General features: G+C 41.9%; 1 protein-coding gene across 1 annotated transcript in view; it reads right to left on the bottom strand.

Annotated features, from left to right (window-relative positions):
- RIPK2 (receptor interacting serine/threonine kinase 2) overlaps window positions 1–7,522 on the bottom strand; it is a 35,104-nt gene extending 27,582 nt beyond the window's left edge. The window contains exon 1 of the mRNA XM_055431938.2: window positions 7,114–7,522. Within this exon, the coding sequence (XP_055287913.1) occupies window positions 7,114–7,286 (173 nt within the window). The 5' untranslated portion in view covers window positions 7,287–7,522. The remainder of the gene's footprint in view (window positions 1–7,113) is intronic.
- Window positions 7,523–22,053: the final 14,531 nt, after the last annotated feature.

The raw sequence follows: 22,053 nt of genomic DNA, 5'->3' as shown, positions 1-22,053 counted from the left end.
AAAATCCTAAGATGCCACAAGAAAACTACCAGAGCTCATCAGTGAATTTGCTAAAGTTGCAGGATACAAAATTAAAACACAGAAATTTCTTGCATTCCAATACACTAACGAAGAAAGATCAGAAAGAAAAATTAAGGAAACAATCTCATCTACTATTGCAACAAAAAGAATAAAATACCTAGGAATAAATCTACTTAAGGAAGCAAAAGATCTGTACAGAGAAAACTGTAAGACATTGAGGAAAGACACTAAAGATACAAACATACAGAGAGATATGCCATGTTCTTGGATTGGAAGCATCAATACTGTGAAAATGACTATACCACCCACAGCAATCTACAGATTCAATGTAATCCTTATCAAATTCCCAATGGCATTTTTCATTGAACTAGAACAGAAAATTTTACAATTTGTAGAAAATACAAAAGATCCCAAATAGCCCAAAACAACCTTAGGAAAGAAAAATGGAGCTGGAGGAATCAGGCTCTCTAACCTCAGATTATACTACAAAGCTACTGTCATAGAGACAGTATGGTACTGGTACAAAAATGGAAATACAGACCAATGGGATAGGACAGAAAGCCCAGAAACAAATCAATGCACATAAGGTCACCTAATTTATGACTAAAGAAGCAAGAATATACAATGAGGACATCCTCTTCAATACACAGTGCTGGGAAAACTGGACAGTAAAAGAATGAAATTAGAATGAAATTAGAACCCTCCAATGCCATACACAAAAATAAACTCAAAATGAATTAAACACCTGAATGTAAGGCCAGACACTGTAAAACTCTAGGAGGAAAATATAGGCAAAACATTCTCTGACATAAATCACAGTAGGATCTTTGCTGACCCACCTCCTAGAGTAATGTCAATAAAAACCAAGATTAGCAAGTGGGATCTGTGCTCATTATGTGCACACGAGCTCATTCCCTCAGTAGTGTCAGCCACCCTATGGACTGCAGCCCGCCAGGCTCCTCTGTCCATGGGATTTTCCTGGCTAGAATAGTGGAGTGGGTTGCCATTTCCTCCTCCAGGGGATCTTCCTGACCCAGGGATTGAACCCACATCTTCTGTATTGGAGGTGAATTCTTTACTGCTGAGCCACAATTGAACTTACAATTGTCCTTACACAGCCAAGGACACCATAAACAAGACAAACAAGAAAATATCTGCCAATGTTTTCTCCCTCAGAATGGGAAAAAATACTGGCAAATGAAGTAACTGACAAGGAATTAACCTCCAAAATATACAAACAGTTCAAGTGAAAAAAACCCAAAAAAGCAAACAACCCAATCAAAAAATGGGTGGAAGACCTAAATAGACACTTCTCCAAAGAAGGCATACATACAGCCAACAAACACTTGAAAAGATGCTCAGCATCACTTATTATTAGTGATGTGAAAATCAAAACTATAATGAGACATCATTCACACCCATCAGAATGACCATCATTAAAAAAAAAATATCTACGAACAATAAATGCTGGAGAGGGTGTTGAGAAAGGGAACTCTTGCACTGTTGGTGGGAATTATGGAGAACTTCTCTGGTGGTTCAGATGGTAAAGTGTCTGCCTACAATGTGGGAGACCCAGGTTCAATCCCTGGGTCAGGAAGATCTCCTGGGGAAGGAAATGGCAACCCACTCTAGTATTCTTGCCTGGAAAATATCTTGGACGGAGGAACCTGGTAGGCTACAACCCATGGGGTTGCAAAGAGTGAGACACAACTGAGTGACTTCACTTTCCTTTCCTATGGAGAACAGTATGACGGTTCCTTCAAAAATTAAAAACAGAACTACTATATGACCCAAGAGTCCCATTACTGGGCATATCTACCCAGAGAAAGGCCATAATTCCAAAAGATAAATGCACCCCAGTGTTCATCGCAGCACTATTTACAATAGCCAGAACATGGAAGCAACCTAGACATCCATCTACAGATGAATGGATAAGGAAGATGTGGTACATACGCACAACAGAAAACTGTTACTCAGCCATAAAAAAGAACTAAACTGGATCATTTCCAGAGACATGGATGGACCTAGAGACTGTCATACAGAGAGAAGTCAGAAAGAGAAAAACAAATATTGTATATTAACGCTTATATGTGGACTCTAGAATAATAGTACAGATGATCTTATTTGCAAAACAGAAACTGAGACACAGACAACAAACACAGGACACCAAGGGGTTCAGCGGTGGAATGAACTGGGAGATAAGGACTGACATATACACATTATTGATACTATGGGTAAAGTAGATAACTAATGAGAACCTACTGTATACTTCAGGGAACTCTACTCAGTGCTCTGCGGTAACCTAAATGGGAAGGAAATCCAAAAAAGGGGATACACACACACACACACACAGATGATTCAGTCTGCAGTACAGTAGAAATACAACATTGTAAAGCAACTATTACTCCAATAAAATTGATTAAAAAAAGGCAAAACAACAAAAAATGTGAAGCAATGAGGGTCTGAAACTAAAAAGGTTGCAGTGGAAATGGGAAGAAAAACATTAGCTGAATAGAATGCCCAGGCTGTGATGATGGACTGACTTTATTGTTTAAGGGAGTATAATATACCTTATTAAGGAAGTATAACATACTGGACATACAGATAAAAAGGAAGGGAATTGGATTTGTCATCAATTTTTATTGTGGATGATTTGGTGTTGGTAGCAGCAGTAATAGAGAAGAATAATCTGGTAGCAGGAGACTTGGGTTCGACTCCTGGGTTGGAAAGGTCCCCTGCAGAAGGGAAACACTACCCACTCCAGTATTCTGGCCTGGAGAATTCCATGGAATGTAGAGACCACGGGGTCCCAAAGAGTCGGACACAACTGACTTTCACTTTCAATCTCTAGTAGAAGCTATTTGGCAAGTGATGATGACTGTTGTTTAGTTACTCAGTCATGTCCGACTCTTTTGTGACCCCATGGACTGTGGCTCATCCAACCAGCTCCTCTGTCCATGGGATTTTCTTGGCAAGAATACTGGAAAAAGTTGCCATTTCTTTCTCCAGGGACTTACTCCACTGTGCAACAGCAAATCCAAGTTCCCCCTCTTAAAAGGAATCTTTCTCCTCTGTCAGTAATGTTCCCCCTGCCTGCATTGGCTAATGACAGGAAAAAGTCCTGCCAGCAAGCCATGTCCATTTCTAATTCACTGAAACCATGTTTCCTAGGAATCATTCCTCCCTTGAGTACTAAAACCTCCAAAACCACTAAGACTGAAGCTTTAGGGACAAAAAATTCTTCAAGTGGTTTACTAGGCATAATAAGAGAATGCAACGCAAATGCATACATGTGTACACCAAAAGACGTACAACAATAGAATGGATAAATAAATGTGTTATAAAGTAGAATACTGAAAACTGTATAGGAATGAAAATGAATGAATGTTACCTGCTCCAGGTAACAACATGGATAAATCTCACAATGTTAGATAAAAGAAGCCAGAAACTAAAGATACACTATATATTTAATTCATATCAAGGTTAACCACTATCAAGCCTAATCTTTGGTGTTAGAATTCAGGATGGTACTTATCCTTGGTAAGGATGACGAGTAATGACTAAGAAGGGACATAGTTATTGATGTGGGTGATGACTATAGTTATCTTCACTTTGTGATGTCATGCTAAACAATTATATTTGTGTTTTTCTATATATGTTATGCTTCCATTAAAAAGCTTATTAAAAAATTCATATAACTGTCATCCTGCATATAATGTATAATTTCTCCAGATGCTTTTGTTTAAACCATCCGAGTTCTTGATGAATGGCTGCTAAAAAACAACACATTCCAGACCAGACTATGAGGCTTCCTTTAAAAACAAACAATAAACAAAATAAAGCAAAAATATTTTAGCTACCCATGTTATGAATAGGTAATATATTTACATGCTTCAAAATTTAAGAGTTACAAAATACATAAAGAGCCTCTATCTTTCTTCCTGTTCTTCAGACACTTAGTACCCCAACTGTGAGGCAACCAATTATACCAGTCTGTGAGACCAGCTTTAATTAAATTTGTTCCCTAAATTGAAACAGGTCTGTATCTGCCTTAAGAGATGTAGATCAACAAGACAGTTACAGAGTAGCACCTTTGCAGGGAAAACACTGGATTGACCTGTAGGTTCCTAGATACCTTGAGAATTATAGAGGGCACGCTAGGGGAAATCCTGGTGATACGTAACATACTAATTCCTCCTCCCATTAAGAGTATGAGGCAGTCTTCCTTTTCTTGTGATCCTATTATGTATCAGTCACTTTACTAAAGTTGGTTTTATTATCCCTATGAGAGCACTGCTGCTGCTAAGTCGCTTCAGTCATGTCCGACTCTGTGCGACCCCATAGACGGCAGCCCACCAGGCTCCCCCGTCCCTGGGATTCTCCAGGCAAGAACACTGGAGTGGGCTGCCATTTCCTTCTCCAATGCACGAAAGTGAAAAGTGAACATGAAGCTGCTCAGTCGTGTCCGACCATCAGCGACCCCATGGACTGCAGTCTACCAGGCGCCTCTGTCCATGGGATTTTCCAGGCAAGAGTACTGGAGTGGGTTGCCACACTGGGCTGAGATTAATGAATAATTTTCTCATGGTCATGCTAATAATAAGTGGCAGGGTTGGAGTCAGATTTTAATTGCAACTGTGTGTTCTAATACCTTTGTTTTTTCCAATCACTGCTTAATCAGAGAAGGAAAATTTCTGAAGTTATATTTTGAAAAGAATGAGAGAGTGGGAAAACAGAATAAGCTACAACAGTGTAAAAACAGGTTTTTATTGAGTTGGCCAAAAAGTTCATTTGGGTTTTTCTACACCATCTTGCAGAAAAATCTGAATGAACTTGTTGGTCAACCCAATACATTAAAAAAAAAAACAAACACAGACGTAAAATACAGCTTCTATAGACATATTGGCAAAAAAGAAAATTTCAGTCACAAAACAGGTAAACTGTTTACACAAGGTGTTTGAACAACCAGTCATGTACTCATAAGGAGCCGGGAGATTGTAGGGGAGGGTCCGTTCATTGGGCAGAAGTCAGGTTATAGAGAATAACTCATCAATCACTAAAATAAGAACACGTAACAGCACATAAACTTTTCTTTCCTGTCAAAGAACAATGCAAACATCATCCACACGAGAGCCCAAGGAGTACATGCATTTGTCATCCCCACTTCGTAAGTGACGACACAGACATCCTGTGAGTCAGCTGCATATCCCGTCCTACGCTCAGACGTCATAAATCCAGCTAATGTTGACATTCCAGGTCACAAGCAGGAGGAAAAACATGACGCTGTAATGCCAGGGTGTTGCACTGGTCCTTAAGGCTTCTTTGAAGGCAGAATTAATTTCCTACCCAGTTTAGTAGGAATTTTGGATTATGAAAATTGTTAATGATCATGGAAAGTGAACTCCCCCTTCATTTCTTGGCTCCAAATGGCACAAAACTTAGATAAATAAAAATCTTGAGAAGCAGCATCCAAAATGGGAGGATCAATCTGCTTTAAAATACCTAATGAGTCCATAACTGCTCGATTTCCATATATTTTAGGTTGATTCTAAAATACACCCACCCTCTCTAGTCAATCACCACCCTCCAAAGTTGACCACATAGCCCCATACTTGCTGCACAGAATTCAAGACCCAGGGTAAACATACCCTGCATATCACTAAATCTGAATTATGGTATACAAAAAATGGAAGCAATCCCTAATGGAGTTACAGGTATCTCAAACTCACTGTGGGACCTTGCCCATCCAAGACTGATAGCAAGAGAACTAAAAAAAAAAAAAAACAAAACACTGGCAGATGAAAGTCAATAGCATTAGCAGGGCTGAAGCTGAGGACTTTATCTGCTGTTGGATACTGAGAGCTAATCAGGCATCTAGCATGATGTATTTTCACTTATATAATATAGGGGGAAGACCTGGGTTCGATCCCTGTGTTGGGCAGATCCCCTGGAGAAGTGAACAGCTACCCACTCCAGTATTCTGCCCTGGAGAATTCCATGGACTGCATAGTCCATGCGGGTCGCAAAGAGTCAGACACGACTGAGCGACTTTCACTTTATAGGGGTTGGTAAGAGAGCAGAATGTTTGCAATCATGGATGTTAACTTGCTAAGAATTGAATGCAGGGCCTAGTTAGATTTCTACCGGAAGGAAAACAGACTAGTGACGAAACTCACTGACATACATATAGTTGAAAGGTTTTCCTGGAAACAGAAACTAATGCTAGCCTTCCCATGAAATCTGGATAGTGCAATAAAATTGTTCGATGGGAGAGGCATTCAAAAGTTTTGTCATTTAACAGTCTTCTGATTCCAGTTTATTGTTAGCAAAAATAACACAAGTTTCCTCCAGAGACAGACTTCCTTTCCTGTGAGAGTGAGGAGAAACCAAACCGAGTTGAGTTTGATGTCTAAACTTCTCTGACTACATGCAGTAAACCAAAAACCACAACAAAAAGCCCAAAGCAAAACGTCCCAGATTCTACAGCAGTGCTGGTCAATAAAAACATGTGACCCACATATACAATCTGAAATTTTCAAGTAGCCACTTTAAAAAAAAAAAGGTAGAAAGAAATATGCCAAGTGAACTTCACCAATATATTTATCACAATATATCAAAAGATACCATCTAAGCATATCATATAAAATTATACATGAGATATTATAAGTTTTGAGAGTAAGTGCTAGAAATCTAGCGTGTATTTCCCACTGAGAACATATTTCAGTTCAGACAGCCATCGTTTCAGCGCTCAACAGTGATGTGTGGTTAACAGCTACCCATTGGGAGATGCGGCCCTAGAGTCAGACTTCAGAAGAAAAAAACGAAGCCAACACAACTGAATTTCAACAGACAGGACGTTTAGAGTTGGGCTGCGATTGCCGGCTCTGGTGTCTGGAGAAAGGCAGCCCAGGGGAAAAATAGCAAAGCAGTGACAAGAAGCGAGACTGTGGCATCTCCAGAGGAGCCGGCCGTTCCCCCGCGGGAGCCGAAGCCTTGAAGGGCGCTTCGCGGGGAAGCGGCCGGCGTCGTCGGGGCTCCGAGCCCGCGTGCCCGGGGTGAGAGCCTCTGAGCGCGGCGGGGCCGCGGCCCTACCTGTCGAGCAGCGGGCTGTGGATGTGCAGGTGCTTCACGGCCACGCGAACGCGCCAGTCGGCGTGGCGGGCGGACGACACGGTGCCGGACGCGCCGCGGCTCAGGTAGCGCAGGTCGGCGAGCTTGTGGTACGGGATGGCGGGCAAGGCGCTGCACACGGCCTCCGCGCTCATGGCGGCGGCCGCGCCGACCGCTCCCGGAAGTGCCCGCCGCGCCGCGCCGCAGCACGCTAGGTCCCCAGGCCGTCCATCCCCGCGGCGACCCGCGCCGCGCGCCTTCTCCAGGGCCCGTGCGACCTCTCTCCGGAGACAGGTTAACGCCGAGGCGACGCGGCGCTCAGAGGACGGGCTTCCTCTCGCCGACCCGGCCCTCCAGGGCGCGGCCGCCGCTGGGGCTCCGCCCTCCTCAGGCGCTCCAGCGGCGTCAGCGCGCGACTCCGAGCCCGGGGCTTTCCCGCGCGGCCGCCCTCGGAGCTCCGCCCTCCGCAGGCGCTCCGGCGACGTCAGCGCGCAACGCCCAGTCGGGGGTTTTCCCGCGCGGCCGCCGCTGGGGCTCCGGCCGCCGCTGGGGCTCCGGCCGCCGCTGGGGCTCCGGCCGCCGCTGGGGCTCCGGCCGCCGCTGGGGCTCCGGCCGCCGCTGGGGCTCCGGCCGCCGCTGGGGCTCCGGCCGCCGCTGGGGCTCCGCCCTCCGCAGGCGCTCCAGCGACGTCAGCGCGCGGACGCCCAGCCGGGGGCTTTCCCGCGCGGCCGCCGGCGGTCAGGGCCGCGGGGAGCCACGGCCGCGTGTCCCGGGCCGGCGCGGCGCGGCGCGGGCGATGGCCTGCGAGTAGGAAGGCCGCCCGGCGCGCTCGGTGCGTCTTCTCTCCGCGCCCCCGACCAGCAACAGGGTTTCCTGTGAGGAAATTTCCCCTCAGCCCCCTGACGCTTGGGCCGCAGGCCCTCCCGCCCTGGAAGACGCGCCTCTGCTCCCTCTCCCATGCTTTCTCCTGACGCCCAGAGATTGAAAAATAACCTTGAGAGAGTCCTTCCCTCTGATTTCAGATAAGACTGCAAACTTTTCTTTCTTATAGATCTGGGAAGACCGCAATATTTAATGCCAACCAAAAAACGATGGAAGTATCTTTCCGTCTTTTTACCGTAAACACGTGTCTACACCTGAAATGGCTGTTTCGCAACGTTTGGTGCAGATATTGTATAGAATAGCAAGTTCGTGCTAGGCATTGAATGAGTTCTAAAAGACGTGTACTCCTTGGAAGGAAAGTTATGACCAACCTAGATAGCATATTAAAAAGCAGAGACATTACTTTGCCAACAGAAGTCCATCTAGTCAAGGTTATGGTTTTTCCAGTGGTCATGTATGAATGTGAGAGTTGGACTGTGAAGAAGGCTAATCGCCAAAGAATTGATGCTTTTAAACTGTGGTGCTGGAGAAGACTCTTGAGAGTCCCTTGGACTGCAAGGAGATCCAAACAGTCCATTATAAAGATCAGTCCTGGGTGTTCGTTGGAAGGACTGATGCTAAAGCTGAAACTCCAATACTTTGGCCACCTGATGCGAAGAGTTGACTCTGGAAAAGACTGATGCTGGGAGGGATTGGGGGCAGGAGGAGAAGGGGACGACAGAGAATGAGATGGCTGGATGGCATCACCAACTCTGTGGACATGAGTTTGAGTGAACTCCGAGAGTTGGTGATGGACACGGAGGCCTGCCGTGGTGTGATTCATGGGATCGCAGAGAGTCGGACACGACTGAGTGACTGAACTGAAAACGTAATTAATAGGAAATGCCTGAGTTGATTCAGGGATTTCTGCCTAGGGAAATTCAACGCTTCCTGTATTTCTTTGTTGCCCGAAACGTGAGTTGTAACGCTACATTTTGCAATTAATGGAAGCTGTAATAAAGATTGTTTTGAAATCTGGTAACTTAAAATACATTCAGTTCAGTTCAGTCGCTCAGTCGTGTCCGACTTTCCACGACCCCATGAATCACAGCACACCAGGCCTCCCTGTCCATCACCAACTCCCAGAGTTCACTCAAACTCATGTCCACAGAGTCGGTGATGCCATCCAGTCATCTCATTTTCTGTCGTCCCCTTCTCCTCCCGCCCCCAACCTTTCCCAGCATCAGAGTCTTTTCCAGTGAGTCAACTCGTCGCATGAGGTGGCCAAAGTATTGTAGTTTCAGCTTTAGCATCAGTCCTTCCAATGAACACCCAGGATTGATCTCCTTTAGAATGGACTGGATTGCTTAGCTTTAAAGCTATGGTCTGATAATCTGTGATTTATTTCTAAGTAAGCTTTTTTTTTTTTGCTACAAAAAGTGCTTAGAAAACTTTTCGTAGTCATTCATTCATCCAGTTTACAAACTAAGAGCTCTGGAGAAAGAGAACAAAAACGTAGGGAGGAAATTATCAAAATAATAACTCAGGAATTTTTGCCAGGATCAAAGGTCAAAGGCCTTCATATTGAAAGGGTCTACCCGCTAAGGTGGCCACAGTGGTAAAGAATCTACCTGCCAATGCAGGAGACTCAAGAGACACCAGTTTGATGCCTGGGTTGGGAAGAGGAGGAGGAAATGACAGCCCACTGGAGTATTCTTGCCTGGGACGTCCCTTGGACTGAGGAGCATGGCGGGCGACAGTCCATGTGGTCACAAAGAGTTGGACACGACTGAGCGACTGAGCAAGCACACGTGTAAATGAGAGGTAAGCTTTCCTTGACTCTTCAGATCTCTAATCCAACTCCCTAAGGCAACAGATAAATTTAACAAATGTTATGTGCCATAATGTAGTGCTACGAGGGTAACCAAAGGCATGTGATCTCTATCCTTAAAATACTTTTAGTATTCTAAGGAAGATAGCACCTGAGCACACAATTACAGTAGAGTGTGATACATGTTCTGATAGTGAAGTCCAGAGCACACTCGGATACTCGGCGGAAGAAGCATGGATGGTAAGGCAACTACCCAAAGTCAACAGTTTTTTTAAATTACAGGGGCATGATTCCTGCACAAATCTATTTGAATTAAAGCTCACATTCTTTCCGGGAACTGCTAGAGTATTCCATTTCCAGTTTCACATTATATGATGTCCCAGGAGAGGAATTTAGTAGCAAGAGGGAATTTCCCAGCTACGAAAAGACAATGATGGACCAAAACTAACTATTAATGGACACATCATGGGAAATTCCATTTGCTTTTGACATTTTGCTTGGCAGGTTTCCAAGAGTGGAAAGCCCTGTTACTAGTAGCTCTGTCTGCATTTAGAATTTTTAGCCTCTGAATTTAGCAGGATATTTTGTTTTCCAAAATGACTTCAGAACTCAAAATCATTTTCTCCATCTGTCATTCTTATCTTGTATGCAAAATATACTAAGGTATATTTTTTAGACAATGCACACGCACACACACTTTTTTTTTCTTTAGACAGTGACTGTATGAAAGAGATTGTAAATTTAGTACCCTTTTTAGCATCCTTTATTTTGGGCAGACAGACAAAATTGTGGAAGTAGGCCGAATCTTGCTCACTGCAGTAGCCAATATAGTCTGGGTCATAACAGCATAGGCTGGTGTAATCAGAAACTATGACTGATGCAGGGATCCAGCAGCAGCAGCTGAACAGGTTGCCAGAGAGAACTCTAAAGTTTGTTAGGAACTAAGGAACACGCAGGAAGTTTCTTAATTTTCCCAGTTGTAAAAAGGAATAGAAATGTCTGCCCTGCCAGGGAAACCCTTTTATACAACCCCAGAGGACACTATTCCCGCTGGGGAGGTGCCAGTGTACACCACAGTGTAAATGTATTGTAAATGGGCCCCCTAGTGTTGCACAATGTGGAGGCCCTATGGCTTACCTATCTCCCAGAATTGTTCTGAGAGACTCAAGTTATACAACGAACATAAAAGAGCTAGAAATTATAAACCTGTTAATCTATGTAAATAATATAATAATACTTTACAAGTTTTGCCCTTAAAGTAAAACATTCTTACCTAGTCTGAGAAAGAGAAAAGCAGCCACTATTAGCTGGGAGCTGGCCTGACATTCTCAGTGAATCTACGGCATTCTGTTCAATATAAATAACTTTCATAGAACACCAACCTCAGACAAGACTCCTTTCCTGTGTAGAACAAGAGAAAATAAGACCACTTCATGATCACGTTTGAACAGACAGAGTTAAAAGCATTGTTCAAACCACAAAAATGAACAAACATCCCCCTTCCTTGGCTAATAGTGAGTACCTACTGCTTCTTTAACAATTTTAGCTTTAACTTGATCTCATTGTTCTCATTGTCTAGATACAAATTAAGATATCCCATCAGAGAATCACTCCTCTTCCAGATAGTATTCAGTGCAGGGAAGATACCTGTTTTTCTTGAATGCTCCTCAAAATCACCTACAATAAGCCCAAATCCTATAAAATTATTTCTAATATCCTCTTACTGAAATGTCCTGTGGTTCCTAACGTTACAGAACTCCTGCTTGCAATGAGTCAGTAAATCCAGTTCATAGAACTGCAGGTGTGTTGCTGATGGTCTTTGACTAGAGGACATTGACAGGTTCACAGAGCAGTTATTGCCCAGCCTGGAGCCCTCACCATCTGCATCTCAGCTCTCCTAACTTCTGTAGGGACACGTCTATGGTGTTGATTCTGTTTCACAACACAGAACTCCTGAGGAAGAGATTCTGGCTGGCCATAATCTCATCCTTCAAGCCCTTTGTGGATTATGGGGTTATGGACATGAGGTACTGAATTTCTAAAATGGCAACAACAATTTAGCAACATCTATAACAACTAACACATACAATGCTTGCTATGTGTCAGGTACACTTGTAAACAATTTGATAGAGTAATTCATTTAATACAACAACACTGTACAGTAGATGCTATTATCATTCTCACTTTGCAGATGTAGAAACCAAGGCATAGAGACGTTAATTACTTGTGTAAAGTCCCACAGCTATTAAGAGGCAGAGCCAGCCAGCAACTGAACCAAAAAATTGTATTGCTATATTCTGAATCAGTTCAACTGTCCTCACAAATAGAGTACTGAGAGATGGAGCATGACTGATTTGGCCCCACTGAACACAATTTTAGGGCTTCCCTGGTAACTCAGAATAAAGAATCTGCCTGTGATGCAGATTCCTGGGTTCAATCCCTGGGTTGGGAAGATCTTCTGGGATAGGGAATGGCCTGGAGAATTTGTATATTTAGTGTATTTGCCTGGAGAATTCCATGGATATGAAGCCTGGCAGGCTGCAGTCCAGGGGGCTGCAAAAAGTCAGACATGATTGACTGACCAACATTTTCAGCACACTTTTAAATGAAAAGTTATGTTCTATGTGAGCAAGGATATGTTTTAGAGAAGTTCAGTCTAGTAATCTTAAAGTGTTGATATATCTCTTTGATAATGGTATCTGTTAGGAATAATTTAAACTTTATGGAACCAACACTGTTGACTATAATTTGCTTTATTGTTTATGTATTAACATTTAAATTCAGCATTTATTGACTGTCTATGATGTGAATGGCTCTTTGGTACATAGAATGGGACACACAGGACAAATAAGCTCTACATTGCTATCTACAAAAGTTATGACTAAAGTCTTTATATACATCATTTTTACCCTTAGAAATCTTCCTTATTGTAATAGCAACTTAGAATTGGGATATGACCAGATCAAGGCAAATGCTGTAGAAAGTCTCTTTAGGAATTTGAACCCCAGCATGCGTGTGTGTGTGTGCGCGCGCTCAGTCATATCCAGCTCTTTGCAACTCCATGGAATGTAGCCCGCCAGGCTCCTCTGTTCATGGATTATCCAGCAACAAGAATTCTGGAGAGGGTTGCCATTTCCTCCTCCAGGGGATCTTCCCAACTCAGAGATCAAACCAGCATCTCTTGCAGCTCCTGCATTGAGATGATGAATTCTTTACCACTGAGCCACCTGGAAAGTCCATGGGATATAATTGGCATTAACTTATCTGATTCTAGTGGAAATATATGAGGCTTTGATATCTAATGGAGTGAAATGTCTCCTTCTTCATTAACCAGTGTGTGTGACCTCTTTTGTATTTTGTAATCTCAGTGAGTCTCATTTCTTTCATGTATTGAAGAGTGAAAACAATATTTTTCTTAAGTGTTTTAGGAGAATTAAATAGGATAATGAGAATAAGATTATACCCAATAAATATTACTTTTCTTTCAAAAATTACTTTATTTAGAAAATAAAGTGTTTGAGTCTTGCCAATTTTAGTTGGGCTTCCCAGTTGGCTCGGTGGTAAAGAATCCTCCTGCCAATGCAGGAGATATGGGTTCGACTTTAGGTCAGGAATATCCTCTGGAGAAGGAAATAGCAACCCACTGCAGTATTCTTGTCTGGGAAATCCATGAAGAGAAGGCTTGATGGGCTACAGTCCACAGAGTTGCAAAAGAGTCAGAGATGACTTAGCAACTAAAACAACAATTTTAGTTTAAGTGAGAATTATCAACTTTATAAGATGATTGTCAAAGTTGGCTTATGAATTACTTAAGCCAAATGGCTTAACTGTGTAGCCATGCTCTTGTTTCAAATGTGATCTCTATGAAAACGTGGGCTATATCTGTTTTGTTCAACATTACTTAGGACAATGAATGGAAGTCATAATAATCTTCCTATTGTCACTTTAGACTGTGGAAGGATCTTATGGCCAGTAGAAGACTGCAGTTCTCGGGTGAAAAGCATGCAGAGTTATCTGGTGTGCTCATTTCAAGTTTTTGTTTTTTCAGAGTTACAAGATCATGTTAAAAATCATTAGAGTTCACAGAGGTAAAGTTATGATTAAAGTACCAGACTTTTAAAAATCTTTGCAGCCAAAATTCTGATGACTCTCTGAATCTAAATTGTATCTCTAAACTCTTAGACTGTATCCAGCATTTTCTTTCAGTTATTCAGAAGTTTAAAATATTACTAAATAAACCATGTATAACTGAATCTGTTGGATGGAAGATGTTTTATTTCAAGCATAATTACAAATATTAACAAGTTTATTCTTTAGTAGATTTAGCAAAAGCAGTCATCTGATTGAATGAGTAAATCAGTCTCCTTTAAAAACTTACTATGAAATAAATGATAGAATTATTAAAATCAAATACTAACTCTTCACACATAAAAATGTTTTATGTTTACCAAATGTAATATCATAAGACAAGCTTGTGTTGTAATATTTTCCCTATTGAGATTTGATGGGGGTAATAAATAATGCGAAGGCAGGAAGATTCCAAAGAGAAAGGGAAGAAAAAAGGATGAGCTACTATGTTACCAAACTCACAAGTCAGGTAAAATACTCCTTTTCTCCTAGAAGAAGGACAGGCCTGATGGGGGAGGGGGCCTGGATGGTGCAGCCATTTGCTGGGTATAGTATTCCAGTGAAAGAATTCCTCCTGGAAGAGAACATCTGTAATGAGTGGATGGTGGTAAGTGTTCTCCCCAACAATTTCCATTTCAAAGATGGGAAAACTGAGTCTAAGAGTAGAGTGACTAGCCTCAGGTATTAAAAGTAACAAGTGATAGAACTGGGAGTAAACCAGATAGTTAATTTCAGGTTTATTACATCAGGGAACCCTTGTTAATGAAGTCCATGATAGAGTATCCTAGAGTCACAATATAACTAGGACTTGTACATATAAAAGTCAAAGCCGGGAACTCATGTACACCCGGGGCAGATTCACGTCAATGTATGACAAAACCAACCAATATAATATTGTAAAATAATTAGCCTCCAATAAAAATAAAAATTAAAAAAAAGTCAAAGCCAAATATCATAAATTTGCAGCTTACTTTATATTTGCTTTGTGATGAGGTGATGAACTTATTGCTTTCCTTGTGGCTCAACAGGTAGCTTATTAGAATAAAAGCATTGTATATATTTGGTGAATACTCAAACTGTGCATAACACTGAATTAAATTCCTGCAATACTTCAGTCATTAAGAAGCTGTCATTGGGGATGTAGCAGAGTGTACATATGGTTTTACATACAAATATTTAACAAAAATACTGTAAAAAGATTCAGTTATATTCATGCTGAAGTATGGAAGTTGCCAGAGAGTTAGTGAATGAGGAATTGAAATGCTATTATTTTGTAGAGTGTGAATGACTGGGAGAAATTTATGGGAAAAGGATGATCTGAAAGTCAGTTCAAAGGAAAGAATCACTTTAGTTGTTTTCAGAGACTTTTGGGTACATTTTGTAGAGGGCTAGAATATCCAAGAATGAGAATTGTGTCTTTCAGGACAACTGGTGGGTCTGCATGCTGCAAAAGAGCAATTGAGTGGCAAATGAAGTCTGGACCTGCCTAACTACACTCTGGGCAATAAAGTGTTTTAAGAGTCAGGTTCCATATTTTAGTACCTGCAGTGCTTATCCTTACTGAGACTAGCTTTCCTCATTCATAAAAGAAGTACTCTGTGAACTGCGACATATTAAGTAATTTTAGTTTTGAAGGATAGCTCTACTCTAAGGTTTTTTTTATTCTAGTTTAGTGTCATTTGAGGGTGAACACTGGACAAGGCACATACAGAAAAACACAAGGTATTTCCTGCCTTCCAGGAGTTTTAAGAGAAGAGAGAAGAGTTTTTAGAGGCTTAGCATTTATTCCACCCTTGGATGGTTTCCTGCTAACATGGTTTCTAAAATTACTCATCTGTGTGGAGCGCAATAAATATTTGTCCACTGACTAACATAAGACAGGCAGATCAAGTAATTAAATATAACACTTAAATTCACATAATGTAGCATGTTATCTTACACATGGAAATTGGCAAAATGTTCAAAGGGTAACCAAATTGGCTTTTAGGATCTAGCTGTGCTAGTCAGATTTGATTTATTACCTCTCCTCTGCCTGCTGTAACTTGTGTTTATTTATGTAATCTTCATGTGTACTTCTTGTTTACAAGAGGTAGACACTATGGTTTTAATAAAGTCACCATATGATTAAGGAATTGTTTTCTTTTAAAAAATTATTTAATTGAAGGGTAATTACTTCACAGTATTGTGATGGTTTTTGCCATGTATCAATATGAATCAGTCATAGGCACACATGTGTCCCCTCCATCCTGAACCCCCCTCCCACCTCCCTCCCCACCCCATCCCTCCAGATTGTTGCAGAGCACTGGCTTTGGGTGCCCTGTGTCATACATCAAACTTTCACTGGTCATCTATTTTACATATGGTAATACATATGTTTCAATGCTGCTCGCTCAAATTGTCCCACCCTCTCCTCCCACCAGGTCAAAAAGTCTGTTCTTTATGTCTGTGTTTCCTTTGCTGCCCTTCATGTAGGATTGTCTGGACTATCTTTGTAGATTCCATATGTATGTGTTAATATACGATATTTGTCTTTCTCTTTCTGACTTACTTCATGTATAATAAGCTCTGGGTTCATCCACCTCATTAGAACTGACTCAGATGTGTTCCTTTTTATAGCTGAGTAATATTCCATTGTGTGTATGTACCACAACTTCTTTATCCATTCATCTGCTGATAGCTTTTGCACAGTGAAAGAAACTATAAGGAAGGTGAGAAGACAGCCCTCAGAATGGGAGAAAATAATAGCAAAGGAAACAATGGACAAAGAATTAATCTCCAAAGTATACAAGTAGCTCATGTAGCTCAATACCAGAAAAACAAACAACCCAAACAAAAAGTGGGCAGAAGACCTAAAATAGAAATTTATCCAAAGAAGACACTCAGCCAATAAACACATGAAAAGATTTTCAACATCACTCATTATTAGAGAAATCCAAATCAAAACCACAGTGAGGTATCACCTCACACCAACCAGAATGGCCATCATCAAATATCTACGTATACAAATGCTGGAGAGGATATGGAGAAAAGGGAACACTCTTGCACTGTTAGTGGGAATATACATTTATACAGCCACTATGGAGAACTGTGGAGATTCCTTTAAAAACTAGAAATAAAACTGCCATATGACCCATCAATCCCCACTAGTCACAGATTCTGAGAAAATCACAATTCAAAAAGACACATGTACTCCAATGTGCACTGCAGCACTGTTTATAATATCCAGGACATGGAAGCAAACCTAGATGCCCATCAATAGATAAGCTGATAAAGAAGTTGTGGTACATATATACAATGAAATATTACCCAGCCATAAAAGGAACAAACTTGAGTCATTTGTAATGAGGTATATGAACCTAGAATTTGTTATACGGAGTGAAGAAAGTCAAAAAGAGCAAAACAGCTATCATATACTGACAGATACATATGGAATGTAGGAAAATGGCGTTGATGAACCTATTTGCAGAGGGGGAATGGTGACTCAGACGTTGAGAACAGACTTGGCGCAGTGGGGCAACGAGGGCGTGGGAAGAATTGAGAAAGTAGCATTAACACATGTGCACTCACGTCTGACTCTCTGTGACCCCATGAGTGAGGTGCCATTTCTTTCCCAGGGATCTCCTGATTCAGGGGTCGAATTAACATCTCTTGTGCCTCCTGCATTGGCAGGCAGGTTCTTTACCACTGGGCCACCAGTTGTTGTTGTTTAGTTGCTAAGTTGTCCTAAGCTGTAGACTGTTAGAACCTTACATGGAACAACTGAATGGTTCAAAAGTGGGAAAGGAGTATGACAAAGCTGTCTGTATATTGTCACCCTGCTTATTTAACTTATATGCAGAGTACATCATGCGAAATGCCCAACCAGATGAAGCACAAGCTGGAATCAAGACTGCTGGGAGAAATATCAACAACCTCAGATATGCAGATGATACCACTCTAATGGCAGAAAATGAAGAGGAACTAAAGAACCTTGTGATGAGTGTTAAGGAGGAGAGTGAAAAAACTAGTTTAAATCTCAGCATTAAAAAAGCTAAGATCATGGCATCTGATCCTGTCACTTCACGGCAAATAGAGGGGAAAAAGTAGAAGCAGCGGCAGATTTTTTCTTCTTGGGTTCCAAAATCACTATGAATAGTGACTGCAGCTATGAAATTAGAAGAGTCTTGCTTCTTGGAAGGAAGGCTATGAAAAAAGCAGTGTATTAAAAAGCAAAGATATCACTTTGCCAGCAAAGGTCCATATAGTCCAAGTTATGGTTTTTCCAGTAGTCATGTATGGATGTGAGAGTTGGACCATAAAGAAGGTTGAATGCTGAAGAATTGATGCTTTCAACTTGTTGTGCTGGAGAAGACTCCTGAGAGTCTCATGGACAGCAAGGAGATTAAACCAATCAGTCCTAAAGGAAATCAACCCTGAATACTCATTGAACACCCAAAAAAGATGTCCTTTTCATTATAGGGGACTGGAATGCAAAAGTAGGATGTCAAGAAACACCTGGAGTAACAGGCAAATTTGGGCTTGGAGCACGGAATGAAGCAGGGTAAAGGCTAATAGAGTTTTGTCAAGAGAACACACTGGTCATAGCAAACACCCTCTTCCAACAACACAAGAGAAGATTCTACACATAGACATCACTAGATGGACAACACCGAAATCAGATTGATTATATTCTTTGCAACCAAAGATGGAGAAGCTGTATACAGTTAGCAAAAACAAGACCAGGAACTGAGTGTGGCTCAGATCATGAACTCCTTATTGCCAAATTCAGACTGAAATTGAAGAAAGTAGGGAAAACCACTAGACCATTCAGATATGACCTAAATCAAATCCCTTATGATTATACAGTGGAAGTGAGAAATAGATTTAAGGGACTAGATCTGATAGAGTGCCTGATGAGCTCTGGACGGAGGTTCATGACATTGTAAAGGAGACAGGGACCAAGACCATCCTCATGGAAAAGAAATGCAAAAAAGCAAAATGACAGTCTGAGGAGGCCTTACAAATAGCTGTAAAAAGAAGAGAAGCGAAAAGCAAAGGAGAAAAGGAAAGATATAAGCATCTGAATGCAGAGTTCCAAAGAATAGCAAGGAGAGATAAGAAATCCTTCCTCAGTGATCAATGCAAAGAAATAGAGGAAAACAACAGAATGGGAAAAACAAGAGATCTCTTCAAGAAAATTAGAGATTCCAAGGGAACATTTCATGCAAAGATGGGCTCGATAAAGGACAGAAATGGTGTGGACCTAACAGAAGCAGAAGATATTAAGAAGAGGTGGCAAGAATACACAGAAGAACTGTACAAAAAAGATCTGCACGACCAAGATAGTCACGATAACGTGATCACTGACCTAGAGCCAGACATCTTGGAATGTGAAGTCAGGTGGGCCTTAGAAAGCATCACTACGAACAAAGCTAGTGGAGGTGATGGAATTCCAGTTGAGCTATTTCAAATCTTGAAAGATGATGCTGTGAAAGTGCATCACTCAATATGCCAGCAAATTTGGAAAACTCAGCAGTGGCCACAGGACTGGAAGAGGTCAGTCTTCATTCCAATCCCAAAGAAAGGCAATGCCAGAGAATGCTCAAACTACCGCACAATTGCACTCATCTCACACGCTAGTAAAGTCATGCTCAAAATTCTCCAAGCCAGGCTTCAGCAATATGTGAACCGTGAATTCCCAGATGTTCAAGCAGGTTTTAGAAAAGGCAGAGGCACCAGAGATCAAATTGCCAACATCCGCTGGTTCATGGAGAAAGCAAGAGAGTTCCAGAAGAGCATCTATTTCAGCTTCATTGACTATGCTAAAGCCTTTGACTGTGTGGATCACAATAAACTGTGGAACATTCTGAAAGAGATGGGAATAGCAGACCACCTGACCTGCCTCTTGAGAAACCTGTATGCAGGTCAGGAAGCAACAGTCAGAACTGGACATGGAACAACAGACTGGTTCCAAATAGGAAAAGGAGTGCGTCAAGGCTGTATATTGTCACCCTGCTTATTTAACTTATATGCAGAGTACATCATGAGGAACGCTGGGCTGGAAGAAGCACAAGCTGGAATCAAGATTGCTGGGAGAAATATCAATAACCTCAGATATGCAGATGACACTACCCTTATGGCAGAAAGTGAAGAGGAACTCAAAAGCCTCTTGATGAAAGTGAAAGAGGAGAGTGAAAAGGTTGGCTTGAAGCTCAACATTCAGAAAACAAAGATCATGGCATCTGGTCCCATCACTTCATGGGAAATAGATGGAAAAGCAGTGGAAACAGTGTCAGACTTTATTTTTTGGGGCTCCAAAATCACTGCGGATGCTGATTGCAGCCATGAAATTAAAAGACGCTTACTCCTTAGAAGGAAAGTTATGACCAACCTTGATAATATATTAGAAAGCAGAGACATTACTTTGCCAACAAAAGTCTGTCTAGTTAAGGCTATGGTTTTTCCCGTGGTCATGTATGGATGTGAGAGTTGGACTGTGAAGAAGGCTGACCGCCGAAGAATTGATGCTTTTGAACTGTGGTGTTGGAGAAGACTCTTGAGAGTCCCTTGTACCGCAGAGAGATCCAACCAGTCCATTCTAAGGGAGATCGATCCTGGGTGTTCATTGGAGGGACTGATGCTGAAGCTGAAACTGCAATACTTTGGCCACCTCATGCGACGAGTTGAGTCACTGGAAAAGACTCTGATGCTGGGAAAGGTTGGGGGCGGGAGAAGAAGGGGATGACCGAGAATGAGATGTCTGGATGGCATCACCGACTCTGTGGACATGAGTTTGAGTGTACTCCGGGAGTTGATGATGGACAGGGAGGCCTGGCGTGCTGTGATTCATGGGGTCGCGGAGAGTCGGACACGACTGAGCGACTGAACTGAACTGAACTGAACTCATTGAAAGGAATGATGCTAAAGCTGAAGCTCCAATACTTTGACCGCCTGATGCAAAGAGCCGACTTATTGGAAGAGACCCTGATGCTGGGAAAGATTGAAGGGAGAAGGAAAAGAGGGCTGCAGAAGATGATATGTTTGGGTAGCATCTCCAATTCAGTAGACATAAACTTGGCAAACTCTGGGAGATGGTGAAGGACAGGGAGGCCTGGCATACTCCTGTCCTTAGGGTCGCAAGGAGTCAGACATGTCTCTGTCCATGGGATTTCCCAGATGAAAATACTGAAGTGTATTGCCATTTCCTTCTCCTGAGGATCTTCTCGACCCAGGGATGGAAACTGTGTCTCCTGCATTGGCAGGTGGATCTTTACTGGTGAGCCAGCAGGGCAGCCCCATATAAACACTACCGTGTGTAAAAGAAATAACTAGTGGGGAACTGTTCTATATCATAGAGAGTCCAGTCTGGTGCTCTGTGATGATCTAGAAGGGTGAGATGGTGGTGAGTGGGAGGGAGACTCAGGAGGGAGGTGATATATATATATATATATAGTTATGATTGATTTGCTTTGTTCTACACAGAAATCAACACAGTATTGTAAACCTATTATCCTCCAATTAAATAAATAAGGAAGTAAGTTTTAGGGCAATGTTTGGAGTGAGCATCACTCAGTGTTGTGTTCTGCATTTCTGTGATGAAGAACAATTTACCAGATGGTTCTCCAGCCTTTTGGAAAACCTCTTCTTTTCTTTCTCTGTATAGATAGCAGTGTCCTTTCAAAGGTTAATATTATCCAATTCTAAATCATTTATTCTTATTGACTCAGGAATTATATATCTACTTTATTAGCTTGTAGTTTGCTGAGTGTAAAGGAGTTGGTGTTTGCTGTTCAGTCACTAAGCAGTGTCTGACTCTGCAATCCCATGAACTAGAGCATGGCAGGCTTCCCTGTCCTTCGCTATCTCCTGGATTTTGTTCAAACTCGTGTCCATTGAGTCAGTGATGCTATTTATCCATTTCATCCTCTGTTGTCCCCTTCTCCTTCTGCCTTCAATCTTTCCCACCATCAGGGTCTTTTTCAATGAATTTGCTCTTTGCATCAGGTGGCCAAAGTATTGGAGCTTCAGCTCCAGTGAATATTTAGGGTAGATTTCCTTTAGGATTGCCTGGTTCAATCTCCTTACAGTCCAAGGAGACTCTCAAGAGTTTTCTCCAGTACCAC

Source organism: Moschus berezovskii, chromosome 16 (assembly GCF_049115385.1).
Source record: "Moschus berezovskii isolate FMDL1 chromosome 16, NW_MosBer_1.0, whole genome shotgun sequence".
NCBI classification, from domain to species: domain Eukaryota; kingdom Metazoa; phylum Chordata; class Mammalia; order Artiodactyla; family Moschidae; genus Moschus; species Moschus berezovskii.
This window is presented reverse-complemented; position numbering and strand designations above follow the sequence as displayed.